The sequence below is a fragment of the Aotus nancymaae genome, unplaced genomic scaffold, assembly GCF_030222135.1.
Source record: "Aotus nancymaae isolate 86718 unplaced genomic scaffold, 86718_ANA_hifiasm-v0.15.2.pri h1tg000059l, whole genome shotgun sequence".
NCBI classification, from domain to species: domain Eukaryota; kingdom Metazoa; phylum Chordata; class Mammalia; order Primates; family Aotidae; genus Aotus; species Aotus nancymaae.
This window is the reverse complement of record NW_026988473.1, coordinates 61,787,416-61,800,094: the sequence shown is the minus strand read 5'-3', so window position 1 is coordinate 61,800,094 and position 12,679 is coordinate 61,787,416. Positions and strand designations below refer to the sequence as shown.

At 39.5% G+C, this 12,679-nt stretch overlaps 1 protein-coding gene across 6 annotated transcripts in view; it reads left to right on the top strand.

Annotated features, from left to right (window-relative positions):
* INTS4 (integrator complex subunit 4) overlaps positions 1–12,679 on the top strand; it is a 122,451-nt gene that overhangs the window by 42,852 nt on the left and 66,920 nt on the right. For all 6 annotated transcript variants that reach the window (XM_021671820.2, XM_021671817.2, XM_021671821.2 and 3 more), the window contains 3 exons: positions 2,024–2,095; positions 4,486–4,660; positions 10,569–10,774. In XM_021671820.2, the coding sequence (XP_021527495.2) occupies positions 2,024–2,095; positions 4,486–4,660; positions 10,569–10,774 (453 nt within the window). The remainder of the gene's footprint in view (positions 1–2,023; positions 2,096–4,485; positions 4,661–10,568; positions 10,775–12,679) is intronic.

Genomic DNA, 12,679 nt, shown 5'->3' with positions numbered 1-12,679 from the left:
CTCCATCAGGCCTTGTTCCGTTGCTGATGAGGAACTGTGATCCCCTGTAGAGGGAGAGGCATTCTGATTTTGAGTATTCTCTACCTTTTTAGGCTGGTTTCTTCCTTTCATTATTAATTTATCCATCTGTCGTCTTTGTAATTAATTACTGACTTTCTAATAAGGTCTCTGAGTGGACATCCAACTTGTTGATTCCCAGCGCCGAAATCTGAGCAATCCACTGCGCCAGCCAAAGCAGCGGTGTTAAGATTGATGGTGCTCTTCTGCCTGGGAATTTATTAAAATTTAATTACATTTTAATTGAAATTAAATATTCTCTTCAGTTATGATTTTTAAAATATATAAAAAATGGATGTTAGATATGACATTGGCTCAGATCCATGTAACAAAAGAAAAAGTGGTTTTGAAACTACTGTAGTCAAAATAGTATAGCAGTTATTTTCGTGGAATCATAGGAAAGGTGAGTAGGGACATTCCCCAAGAACACATAATTTCCTGCGGAAAATGTGGTTAGAGAAAAGATCTGAGCTTTCACAAGCATTTCCGTGTTTATTAACTTGGGAATTAGAGAAAATCTCAGATAAATTTCTTAATGTCTAGGACCTGCTCCAGTAGCTTCTAAAACTGGTCTTTTTGCTTTCATTTTGATTCCTTATGGTCCATTAGTCATATGGTTGCAAGATGGGCTGTATGAAATATAAATCTGTGTTCTCTCTTACTTGAATAAGTCACGTAATCTCAGCCTCAGTTCTCATCTAGAAAATAGGGATGAGAGGTATATGGGATTATTGGGAAGAATAAATTTGAAAAATATAAGTAAAATATTTTATACATTGTTGAGCTCATTAGGTGTTTAATAGGGGTTATGTAATAATTATTTATAAGGCAAACCCCTTACTATGACGAATAAGGTTCTTTATTATGCTGTCTATACTGCCTTATTTTCAGTACCCCTATCTTATGTTCCATTTGTAAAACCAGTTAATATTTCCCATTTGGCATTTGCCCTGTGATTTCCAGTTCTGCAGGTAGACCTCTCTCTGCTTGTACCTTAATACCGCTTGTTCTCTCCATTCCCACGGCATCATTCATAGATGTGTATTATAGCATTTCATACCATATTGTTATCTCTTTTCTTGTCAGTTTCCATTACTACTCTGTGAGGTTGTTGAGGGTAGAGTTAATGTCTTTTTATTTTTGTATTCTTGTTCCTGGTAGCTGTAGACATGTAATTGAATGGTTCCTAAATATTTGTTTAATTGAATGCATGAATGAATGAATAGATGAATGGAAAGAAGAATGAAAAGGAGTGGAGAGTAGTTGTTAAGGGAAAGGATTTTGGGGCCTGGGTTTATCTCCCAGCTCTGGATTTTACTCTCTTTGTGACCGTCAATGTGTTACTTAATTTTTTTGTGTCTTCTTTTCTCCATATATGAAATGGGACTAACAATAGTATTTACTTTGCAGGGTTATAGTGAAGATTTAAATAAGTTAATATGTGTCTAAAGCCCTTAAAATAGTACATGACGCATAGTAAGCTCTATATAGGTGTTAGCTGCTGGTAATATTTTTATTTTCCTGATGATTCAGAACCCATAGCATCTTTTTTTTTTTTTTTTGATTGAGTTTTGCTCTTGTTGCCTAGGCTGGAGTGTAGTGGTGCGATCTCAGCTCACCACCACCTCTGCCTCCTGGTTCAAGTGATTCTCCTCCCTCAGCCTCACGAGTAGCTGGGATTACAGGCATGTGCCACAATGCCTGGCTAATTTTGTATTTTTAGTAGAGACGGAGCTTCTCCATGTTGATCAGGCTGGTCTTGAACTCCCGACTTCAGGTGATCCACTGGCCTCAGCCTCCCAAAGTGCTGGGATTACAGGCGTGAGCTACTGCGCCTGGCCCAGAACTCATAGCATCTTTACTGTCATGAATAATATTATCTTTATGCACTGCAAACTTTGAATTTTAAGATAATGTTCAAATCATAAATGTTGTTTTATGTGATCTGGATTCTTTCTTTTTATAGGGCTCTATGGAGCAAGTCAGTTCTCATTTCTTGGAGCAGACCCTTGACAAGAAGCTGATGTCAGATCTGAGGGTACCTTCTATACTTTGTTGTTTAAACTGGGTTTCTGTAATCAATATGGAGGGGCAGTATGCTGAGTTGTGTTGATTTAATTTGGCAACATTTGTTAAATTAATGTATGATTACTATATTACATTTTAATTTAAGATCTTAGTAAATTGAACCAAATAACAAGTGACTTCATTAAATTTTGTATTATTAAAGAAATACTTTGCACAGGTTATAGTTTACAAAACAGAGGCAAGATTAATTTTTTAAGCCAGGTGCAGTGGCTCACACCTGTAATCCCAGCACCTTCAGAGGCTGAGGCAGGCAGATCACCTGAGGTTGAGGGTTCAAGAAAACTGTGACCAACATGGTAAAACCCCATTTCAACTAAAAATACAAAAATTAGCTGGGTGTGGTGGCCTGTGCCTCTAGTCTCAGCTACTTGGGTGGTTGAGGCAAAGAATTGCTTGAACACTGGAGGCTGGAGGTTGCAGTGAGCCAAGATCGTACCACTGCACCCCAGCCTGGGCAACAGAATGGAACTCTGTTTCATAAACTAAACAAACAAACAAACAAACAAACAAAAAACCCTAGAAAACTCAAAAGGATTAATTTTCTATTTGTTAGGAACTACAAAGACCTATCCTCATTTTGTGAGATGGTATGACATTTTTCGACTCCTTTTTAGCAGGAGTTCCCATGAAAGAGTGAGTAAAGCCTTTCTCCAAACAGTAACAAAATACCCTCCACTCTGAGCCTTTTTTTCTTCCTTTTTTTTTTTTTTTTTTTGAGAGAGGGTCACAACTCTATTGCCCAGGCTGGAATTCAATGGTACAGTCATAGCTCACTGTAGCTTTGATCTCCTGGGCTCAAGCATTCCTCCCACCTCATCCCTCCTGAGTAGTCGGGACTACAGGCATGCCCCACCATAGCCAGCTAATTTTTTTTATCTTTAGTAGAGATGAGGTCTTGCTGTGTTGCCCATACTGGTCTTGAACTCCTGAGCCCAGGCAATACTCCTGCCTCTGCCTCCCAAAGTACTGGGATTATAGATATGAACCATTGTACCCGACCCCAAATGCCTCTTGGGAAATGCCCTTAAGCTTTGATTGTGATGGTTCACTAACCTGGTTAGCAGAACCAGATTTGAGTCTGAAAAAAAATAATATGTACATTCATTGTCAGTACCTCAATTTTGAAATTATGAAAGTGATATTATAGAGTTGTAGAATTTTTGATAAGGGAAAGGAAAACGATTTACCCATATGTTTGCTACCCTAATATAATGACTTTGGTCATTTTGGTATATGTCTCTCAGCTCTTTTTCTTGTGCATGTGTTTTTTTTTTTTTTTTTTTTTTTTAGTTTAGCTTAGTTTTGTTTGAGACAGAGTCTCGCTCTGTCGCCCAGGCTGGAGTGCAGTGGCGTGATCTTGGTTCACTGCAACCTCTGCTTCCTGGGCTCAAGTCATCCTCTCACCTTGGCCTCCTGAGTAGCTAGGATTACAGATGTGTACCACCACACCCTGCCAATTTTTTTTGTAGTTTTTCTAGAGATGGGGTTTCATGAGAGGCTGATATATAAAGCGGAGTGCCAGGTCATTCATTTGTGATGAGAAACATAACTGTCAAGTAGACTGGATATTTACTTTTCACCAACCAGTATATTCTACCTTAGGCAATTTTTGTGTAAAGTGAGTTTACTATTTAGTGACTGTACTGTAGCTGAAATAGAATGCAATGTTGCCAAATAGAAAAATACTTTCACTGGGACTGAAGATAATTGTTTTTGTTTTTTATTTTGTTTTTTGAGATGGAGTCTCACTCTGTCGCCCAGGCTGGAGTGCAGTGCCGTGATCTCAGCTCACTGCAACCTCTACTGCCTGGGTTCAAGCAATTCTCCTGCCTCAGCCTCCCGAGTAGCAGGGATTACAGGTGCCTGCCACCATGCCCAGCTAATTTTTGTATTTTTAGGAGAGATGAGGTTTCACCATCTTGGCCAGGCTGGTCTTGAACTTCTGACCTCGTGAGCCACTGTGCCCAGCTGAAGATAATTGTTTTCTTAGAGTCAATGTATTGTCTACCCAAGATGGTGTTTGGAAGGGCACTGCCATTTAAGTCTATCTGGCTATCTCTTTCCTATGTTGCTGCCACAGCAAACATAACCCATTTTCTTAACACATTCTTTAGCTATCTTTATTCTCTTTAATTAGGTACTTTTGGCTATTATAGACCAGCTAGCCTTTGGTTACATTTTAAATTGAATTTGCATTTCTCTTGTATGAACTACTGATAATTTTTAAAAACGACACTCTCAAAGAGCAGTTTTGTTTTTTGCCTTCCCATGTTCTCAGGGTGCATCTTAGTGTTCCTTTATGAACCGCCTGTAATTGGTAATTGTTGTTGTCCTCTGCAGAGGAAACGTACTGCACATGAGCGTGCCAAGGAACTTTACAGTTCAGGGGAGTTTTCCAGTGGCAGGAAGTGGGGAGATGATGCTCCCAAGGAAGAAGTAGATACTGGGGCTGTGAACTTGATTGAGTCGGGAGCTTGTGGAGCTTTTGTTCATGGGTTGGAAGATGAGATGTATGGTAAGTATGAGTGTATAATAGCAATAGCACTCTTCTATTGAGTGACTGCTATGTCTCAGGCATTGTACTGGGTGATATACATGTATTGTTTCATTTAGTCCACACACTAACTCTGGGAAATACTTACTATGATTTTTATTTTACAAACAAAAGAGGCTGAGATCCAGGTAGTATGAGACAGTGGTTAAGAGCAAGGGATTTGGGTTTAGTCAATCTGTATTTAAATTCCAGCATTTTTATAAAACAGGGATGATAATTGCTATCTTTCTGAGTTGTGAGAGTTAAATGAGGTTGTATGTATATAAAGCACTTGGTATAATACATCACCTATTTATAATAAGCTCTTAATGATTGGTAATTAAAATTGATTTTAATAATAATAACATGATGTCACTCACCCGGCTAGGAAGAGACAGAGGCAAGACTTAAACCTAGTTATTGACTCCAAAGCCATTATATGATTGATGAATATTTTATTTCACCTTCATTTTTGAAAGATATTTTGGGCCAGGCATGGTGGCTCACACCTGTGATCCCAGCACTTTGGGAAGCTGAGGCTGGAGGATCACTTGAGGCCAGGAGTTCAAGACCAGCCTGGTCAACATGGTGAGACACTGTCTCTACTAAAAATACAAAAAAATAGCTGTGTATGGTGGCATGTGCCTGTAATCTCAGCTACTAGAGAGGCTCAGGTACATGAATCACTTGAACCCAGGAGTCAGAGGTTGCGGTGAGTACTGAGATTGCACCAATGCACTCTGGCCCGGGCAAGCAACAGAGTGAAACTCTGTCTCAAAAAAAAAATCAATAAAATAAATATAGAAAGATATTTTTGTGGGAATGAAATTCTAGATTAATAAAAAGTTTTTTCCCAAGAGTCTTTTAGTTTTTGAGACAGGGTCTCACTCTGTCACCTAGGCTGGAGTGCAGGTGAGATCACGGCTCGCTGAAGCCTTGACTTCCTGGGCCCGAGCAGTCCTCCCACCTCAGCCTCCTGAGTAGCTGGGACCACAAGAATGTGCCACCATGCCTGGCTAATTTTTTAATTTTTTGTAGAGACAGGGCCTCCCTATACTGCACAAAATAGTCTTGAACTCCTGGGCTCAAGTGATACTTTTGCCTTGGCCTCTTAAAATGTTGAGATTGCAGGCATGAGCCACTGTGCGTGGCCTCTACCAGTCTTTTAAAGATATTGCTCCACGTTTTCTATGTTGAGAAATCTGCTGGCATTTTTATCTTCCTCTGTATATAATGTGTCTTTATCACAAGCTGCTTTTAAGATTTCTCTTTATCACTGGTTTTAAGCAATTTGATTATGATATGCCTGGGTATGATATGCCTGGGTATAGTTCATGTGATGTTTCTTTTGCTTAGAGTTTGTTGAGCTTCTTGAATCAATGGTTTACAGTTTTCATCACAGTTGGAAATTTTTTTTTTTTGCTATTATTCTTTCTTTCTCTTTTTTTTGGGGGGAGTAGGGGACAGAGTTTCACCAGGCTGGAGTGCAGTGGCATGATCTCGGCTCGCTGCAACCCCTGCCTCCTGAGTTCAGGCAGTTCTCATGCTTCAGGCTCCTGAGTAGCTGGGACTGTAGGTGCTCGCCACCACTCCCAGCTAATGTTTGTATTTTTAGTAGAGATGGGGTTTTGCCATGTTGCCCAGGCTGGTCTCAAACTCCTGAGCTCAACTTATCTGCTGCCCGCTTCAGCCTCCCAAAGTGCTTGGATTACAGGTGTGAGCCACCTCACCCAGCCACTATTATTTCTTTAAATATTTCTCTGGCTCTGTGGCCCTTTGGCGACTTTAATTACACATGCATTAGGAAACTGACATTGTCTTATAGCTCACTGATCTTCTTTCTTTTTTTTCCCCCAGTTTTTATTTTCTTTTTGTGTTTGATTTTATATAGTATCTATTGCCTTGTCTTTGAATTCCACAAGATATAATCTTATGTTAATCCCAGCCAGTATATTTTTCATCTCAGACATACAGTTTTTTTCTCTAGAAGTTTGATTTGAATTTGGGTTTGGAAAAAACCCAATCTCCACAAAAAATTTAAAGTTAGCCAGTTGTGCACACCTATAGTCCCAGCTACTTGGGAGGCTGAGGCAGGAGGATTGCTTGAACCCAGGAGTTAGAGGTTTCAGGGAGCCATGATCACACAAGTGTACTCTAGCTTAGGTGACAGAGCAAGACCCTGTCTCAAAAAAAGGAAAAAAGAATTTGGGTCTTTTTAGTGTCTAGCATGTCTTTCTTAACATACTTAATCTTTTATCTAGCTTTATCAACAGGTATGTTTATAACTGTCTTACTTCCTTGTTTACTAGGTCTATTATTTCTGTGGTTCCTAGGTTGGTTTTGATAGATATTTTTTCCTCTTCTATTATGTTATCCTATGTCTTTTCATGTCTAGTAGTTTTTAATTGGATTCCAGACATTGTAGATTTTACTTTATTGGATACTGAACATTATTTTATTCCTATAAATACTTTTGAGCTTTGTTCTGGGGTCTATTTTTTCAGGTCTTATTTTTAAACTTTGTTAAGCAGGATTAGAGTAGCATTTAGCCTATGGCTTACTTTTCTCTACCACTGAAGCAAAAACCTCTTGTTTTTCACTACTTGAAGCAAAAACCTCTCTTTTCTTTTCTCTTTTCTTTTTTTTTTTTTTTTGAGGCAAGGTCTTGCTCTGTTGCCCAGGTTGGAGTGCCATGGTGCAATCACGGCTCACTGCAGCCTTGACCTCCTGGGCTCAAGTGACCCTCCCACCTCAGCTTCCTGAGTAACACAGGACCACAGGTGAGCACTACCACACGTGGCTAATTTTTATGTTTTTTGTAGAGACAGGGTTTTGCCATTTGCACAGGCTGGGCTTGAACTCCTGGCCTCAAGCAATCCGGCCACCTTGGCCTCCCAAAGTTTTGAAATTGCAGGCATGGACCATCACACCTGGTTGCAAAATTCTTCTAAGTAAACTGTGGTTTTATAGGCCCTGTGTCAGTTCTGGAGATTATTTCTTCTCATTTTTTTGGGTGGTTTTTTCCCCAGGACTCAGATGATCTGTATCTCACAGGTCAGAACTCAGCTGAAGATTTGAGGTGACCATCTGCAGATCTCCCAAGCTTTCTGTCTCTCTGTGTAGTTCTCTCCTTTTCAGCAATTTGCCCTACGAACTCTAGCCACATTGGCCTTCCCAAACTCACAGCTCAGTCTTCTCAACTCAGGGAGAGAAGACGTAGTGCCTGGAGTCTCTCTAAACTAAATTGCTATAATCATTGAGATCACCTTGTTTTCTTTTCCCATTCAGGGATTGCAGTCCTTTATTGCCAGATGCCCAGTGTCTGGAATGCTGTTGTTTCATATATTTTGTCTCTGTCTCATCCTTGGACGGTAAAGCTGGTCCTCATTACTCTATCTTGTAATACACATCCCATAAAGCCCTTGTGATTTCCATGTGATATCTGTCTAACACAGATCCCAGAATTTCAGTGCTTTGAGATGATTGACTCCAGTCTGTTCATTATCAGCAAGTGTAACAGACTTGGCGAGGTAATGTTAATTGTCCAAATTTTACAGTAAATTTGTGCCAGAGACCTGTGTCAGGTCTTAAAAATGTCTATAAAAACATACCTCAGGATAGAAAATACTTCTTAGAAGGACAAGAATATTATTTTTGAAATACAGTTTTTCATCAGTAGTTGTAAGAATTGGGCTTATCATTTGTTCTAAAATGTTCCATATATAGAAACTAAATAAAGCTACCTCTGCTTTTTGATTCTCTATGAACTTAAAATACGAATTGCAAACCTGTTTTACCCTAAAATGAATAACTGAAACCTATTTTGTTTCTATTAGCATTTTTGCTTTGTTTAGTTTCTGCAACTGAATTTCATCACTTTTAACATTTATATGATTTACTTATACAGTTTTCAGTTTGCCATTAAGACTTTTTTTTTTTTTTTTTTTTTAAGATGGGGTTTCAGCATGTTGGTCAGGCTGGTCTTGAACCCCCAACCTCAGGTGATCTGCCTGCCTTGGCCTCCAAAGTGCTTGGATTACAGGCGTGAGCCACTGCACCTGGCCGCCATTAAGATTTTTTAAATAAGTTTTTTTATTTTTAATTTTTGTTGGTACATACTAGACATATATATTTAAGGGGTACATGAGATGTTTTGATACAGGCATGGAATATGAAATAATCACATCATCTAGAATAGGGTATCCATCTCCTTAAGGATTTATCCTTTGTGTTACAAATGTTATTAAGACGTAATCAAATTAAGTTTGAAAAGTGAGTAGACCATAACCAGTTATCAGCTGTGACAGCTTTCTAATTTTATCATATTGATAAAGTTCTGGGTAAATTTGGGTTTTAGGGGCGCATTGCTGGGAATGAAATGGAACCTTATTTCACTGGCTGTTTAGTGTAGTGCCTCACATACTTCTAGTTTTCTAATTTATCCATCTTCTCCCTCCTTTTTGGGACTTTGTGCATGCAGCTCTTCTTCTAGAAAGGCCTTTTTCTTTCTTTTGGCTTAGCACCTCTTTTAGATATTGTTTTTAGGAATCACATATTACTCTGATCCTATTGATTGGGCTATATTTCTTCATGTGCATTTTTTTACATTACCTGTGCTTTTCCATGGTAACAGTCATCACTCTGTAATACAGTTAACTATTCTTGTTTGTAAGCCTGAGAGGCAATCTTACTTTTGTTCATCTTTTTATCTTTAGTACTAAGTACAAAGCTAATAAGTAGTTAAGTCTGGACCCAATTATACATGTGCAGATGCTGAGAATCAGTCTTTTTTAAAATATAGTATAGCAGATCCCCTTTCTCTGCTCAGTACCCATAGGGAGTCTGTGACATATTATTTATTTATTTTTAATTAAAGTTTTAGTTTACTTTAATCTTAATAATGATAATATTATTTACTAATTGACTTTTTAAAAATTACTTTACTGTGGTTGGAATACTGTAAGACAACTTAGTTTTCAAGAAGTTCAGTTAATGTAGACATGACTTGATCACACATATGTAAAGTCAGATTTAAACCATAGTCCTTGTGACAATAAAGTCCATGTTCTTAGATCAACGTGAAGGTGGGTGTTATGTGAAACTGTGGGCATAGAGATCTCCCAGGGAGAGTTTATAAACCGAGAAGAGTAGAGAATAGAAGATAGCCTCAAGGAGAAGGAATGCATCTTGTACTTTTCCCATGGCTCTTAATTTGAGTTAATATATATGTATGTGTATATATATACACACACACAGATATATAATATGGGACTTCAGTGTGTTGCTTAGGCCGGCTTTGAACTCCTGGGCTCAAATGATCCTCCCACCTCAGCCTCCTAAGTAGCTGGGACTTTGGTGTATACCACTGCACCTGGCTGATGTGCAGTTTTGTTTTGTTTTTGTGAGACAGGGTCTCTCTCACTCTGTCACCCAGGATGGAATGTAATGGCATGATCATGGCTCACTGCAGCTTTGAACTCCTGGGCACAAGTGATCTTCCTGCTTCAGCCTCAAGTAGATGGGACTATAGGCGTGCACCACCACACTTGGCTAATTTGATTTTTTGTGTTTTGTTTTTGTTTTGTTTTGAGATATGATCTCACTCTGTCACCCAGGCTGGAGTACAGTGGCTCGACCCTGGCTTACTGTAATTTCTGCCTCCCAGGCTCAAGTGATCCTCCCACCTCAGCCTCCCAAGTAGCTGAGACAACAGGTGCATGCTACCACACCCAGCTAATTTTTAAAATTTTTTGGTAGAAACGGAGTTTTACCACATTGCCCAGGCAGGCTCAAGTGATCTGCCCACCTTGGCTTCCCGAAGTGTTGGGATTACAGGCGTGAGTCCCTGTGCCTAGCCTGATGTGCAGTTTTATTGTTCTCTTTTTTCTAGAGGTTCGTATTGCTGCTGTGGAGGCCCTCTGCATGTTGGCCCAGTCTTCACCCTCTTTTGCAGAGAAGTGCCTTGATTTCCTGGTTGACATGTTCAATGATGAAATTGAGGAAGTACGTCTGCAGTCCATACATACCATGAGAAAAATCTCTAACAATATCACCCTCCGAGAAGATCAGCTTGACACTGTCCTGGCTGTGCTAGAGGTGAGTGTTTCTAGTTTGTTACTCATTTCTTCATACCTGCCCCCAGCTGTTAAAATCAGGTATTGTGCTAGGCACTTAAATAACAGGACAGTTATCAAGCAGCACAGTTCTGCTTTCTTTACCTCTTCCCTAAGATGGAAGAAATTGACTGTGAAACAGGAAATTTGAATAAGCTTGGTCTTTCTGTGATTAAGAAAGGGTAGGATGCCTAGAGAATACATAGTGTCTAACCTGATTGGCTGAAGTGAGGTTGGTAACATAGGGAAGAAGGAGAAAATCCTGTAGTGGACACTTGAAGGAGGAGTAGGACTTAACTAGGCATCTTTTTTTCCCTTCTTCTTTTGAGACAGTGTCCCACTCTGTCACTCAAACTGAAGTGCATGTTTTTTAAAGGAGAAGTGGCACTGGGGTTAGGATGAAAGGGTACCAGACAGAGGGAGCAATGTCTAAAGATGCAGAGATAAGAGAGAATATGATATATTTAAGGAATTAAGAGTTTATTATAATGATAGCATAGAGTTGAAGAGATGGGAGAGTGGAGGAAGTGGCTACAGATAAGGTGGGGGCTAAATAATGAAGAGTTCTATTCAACCTTTAATTTGATTTTATTCTTGTAGTGAATCATAGGCTGTTACAGCAGCAAGTACTCTTAGGGATTGATTCATTCTACCCTGGGAATTTTATAGAGGAAGAAAGTGAGTTGTCTGAGGTAGTTAGTGGCCGCACGAGAATGTAGACACAGAGTTGCTTCCCAGGCCGTACAGCTCTATGTGGTTCTTCAGTTATTTTTCTAAAATGTCTGGATTTTATTTGCAACTATGGAAGTTCTTCATAGTGTTCATAAATGGGATTTGGCCTCTGGTTTCCTTTTCTGAGGAAGATGGGGTTCAGATGTGAAAGGGATAGTAATTAGGTGCTTAGCTATTAGAGCACTTGTAGTAGATTTCTACTGTGTACCTTAAAGAACAGCTAGTGCTTTGGTTTTGAAGGTCCCTACCATTCTCTCAGCTGCTTAGCACTTCTACTAAGATTTTTCCTGAATTATAAATCTTTATAATGTTTTTGTGAATTTTTTCCTGAAAATAAGTTTACATTCTATATGTAGTTCTTCATGGGTGGTCTCATACATAGTCTAGCCACTCCTTTCCTTTTTAGCTTTCTTTTCAACCATTCCTCACCTTGAACTTTATGCTGAAGTCACTTTCCTACACATACTGCTTTTCCTCACAATTTTGCCTTCAATGTAATTTCCCCCCACTTTTGCAAGTGGCTTGCAAAACTGCCACTTTGACCTAGGGGTCTTCCACTTATTGCCACAGCCTACATTAGGTAACATATCCAGGAAGCCTTCCCTAACTGTTACTTCCAGTCCTACGAGGGCTAAATGCCACTTCTTTATTCCCATAGTACCCTGTGTATACTGCCCTAGCATTTTTCAGTAATTCTCTCTTTCGTAAGACTGTAAGCTTCTCAAGGGGTCTTGACTTTTCTTTTCTTTTTTTTTTTTTTGAGGCAGAGTCTCATGCTGTCGCCCAGCTTCGAGTGCAATGGTGCAATCTTGACTTACTGCAACCTCTACTCCTTGGGTTTAACCAATTCTCCTGCCTCAGCCTCCCAAGTAGCTGGGATTATAGGCACACACCACAGTGCCTGGCTAATTTTTGTATATTTGTTTTTAGTAGAGATGGGGTTTTACCATTTTGGCCAGGCTGGTTTTGAACTCCTGACCTCAAGTGATCCATCCACCTTGGCCTCCCAAAGTGCTGGGATTACGGCGTGAGCCATCGTGCCAGGCTGACTCTTTATTTTTTTTATTACTAATGTCTTGCAGCAGTGTCTGGCACAATTAGGTGCTTGGTAAATGTTTGCTCAGTAGCTGAGCTATGTTCCAAGCTATGTTTTGAT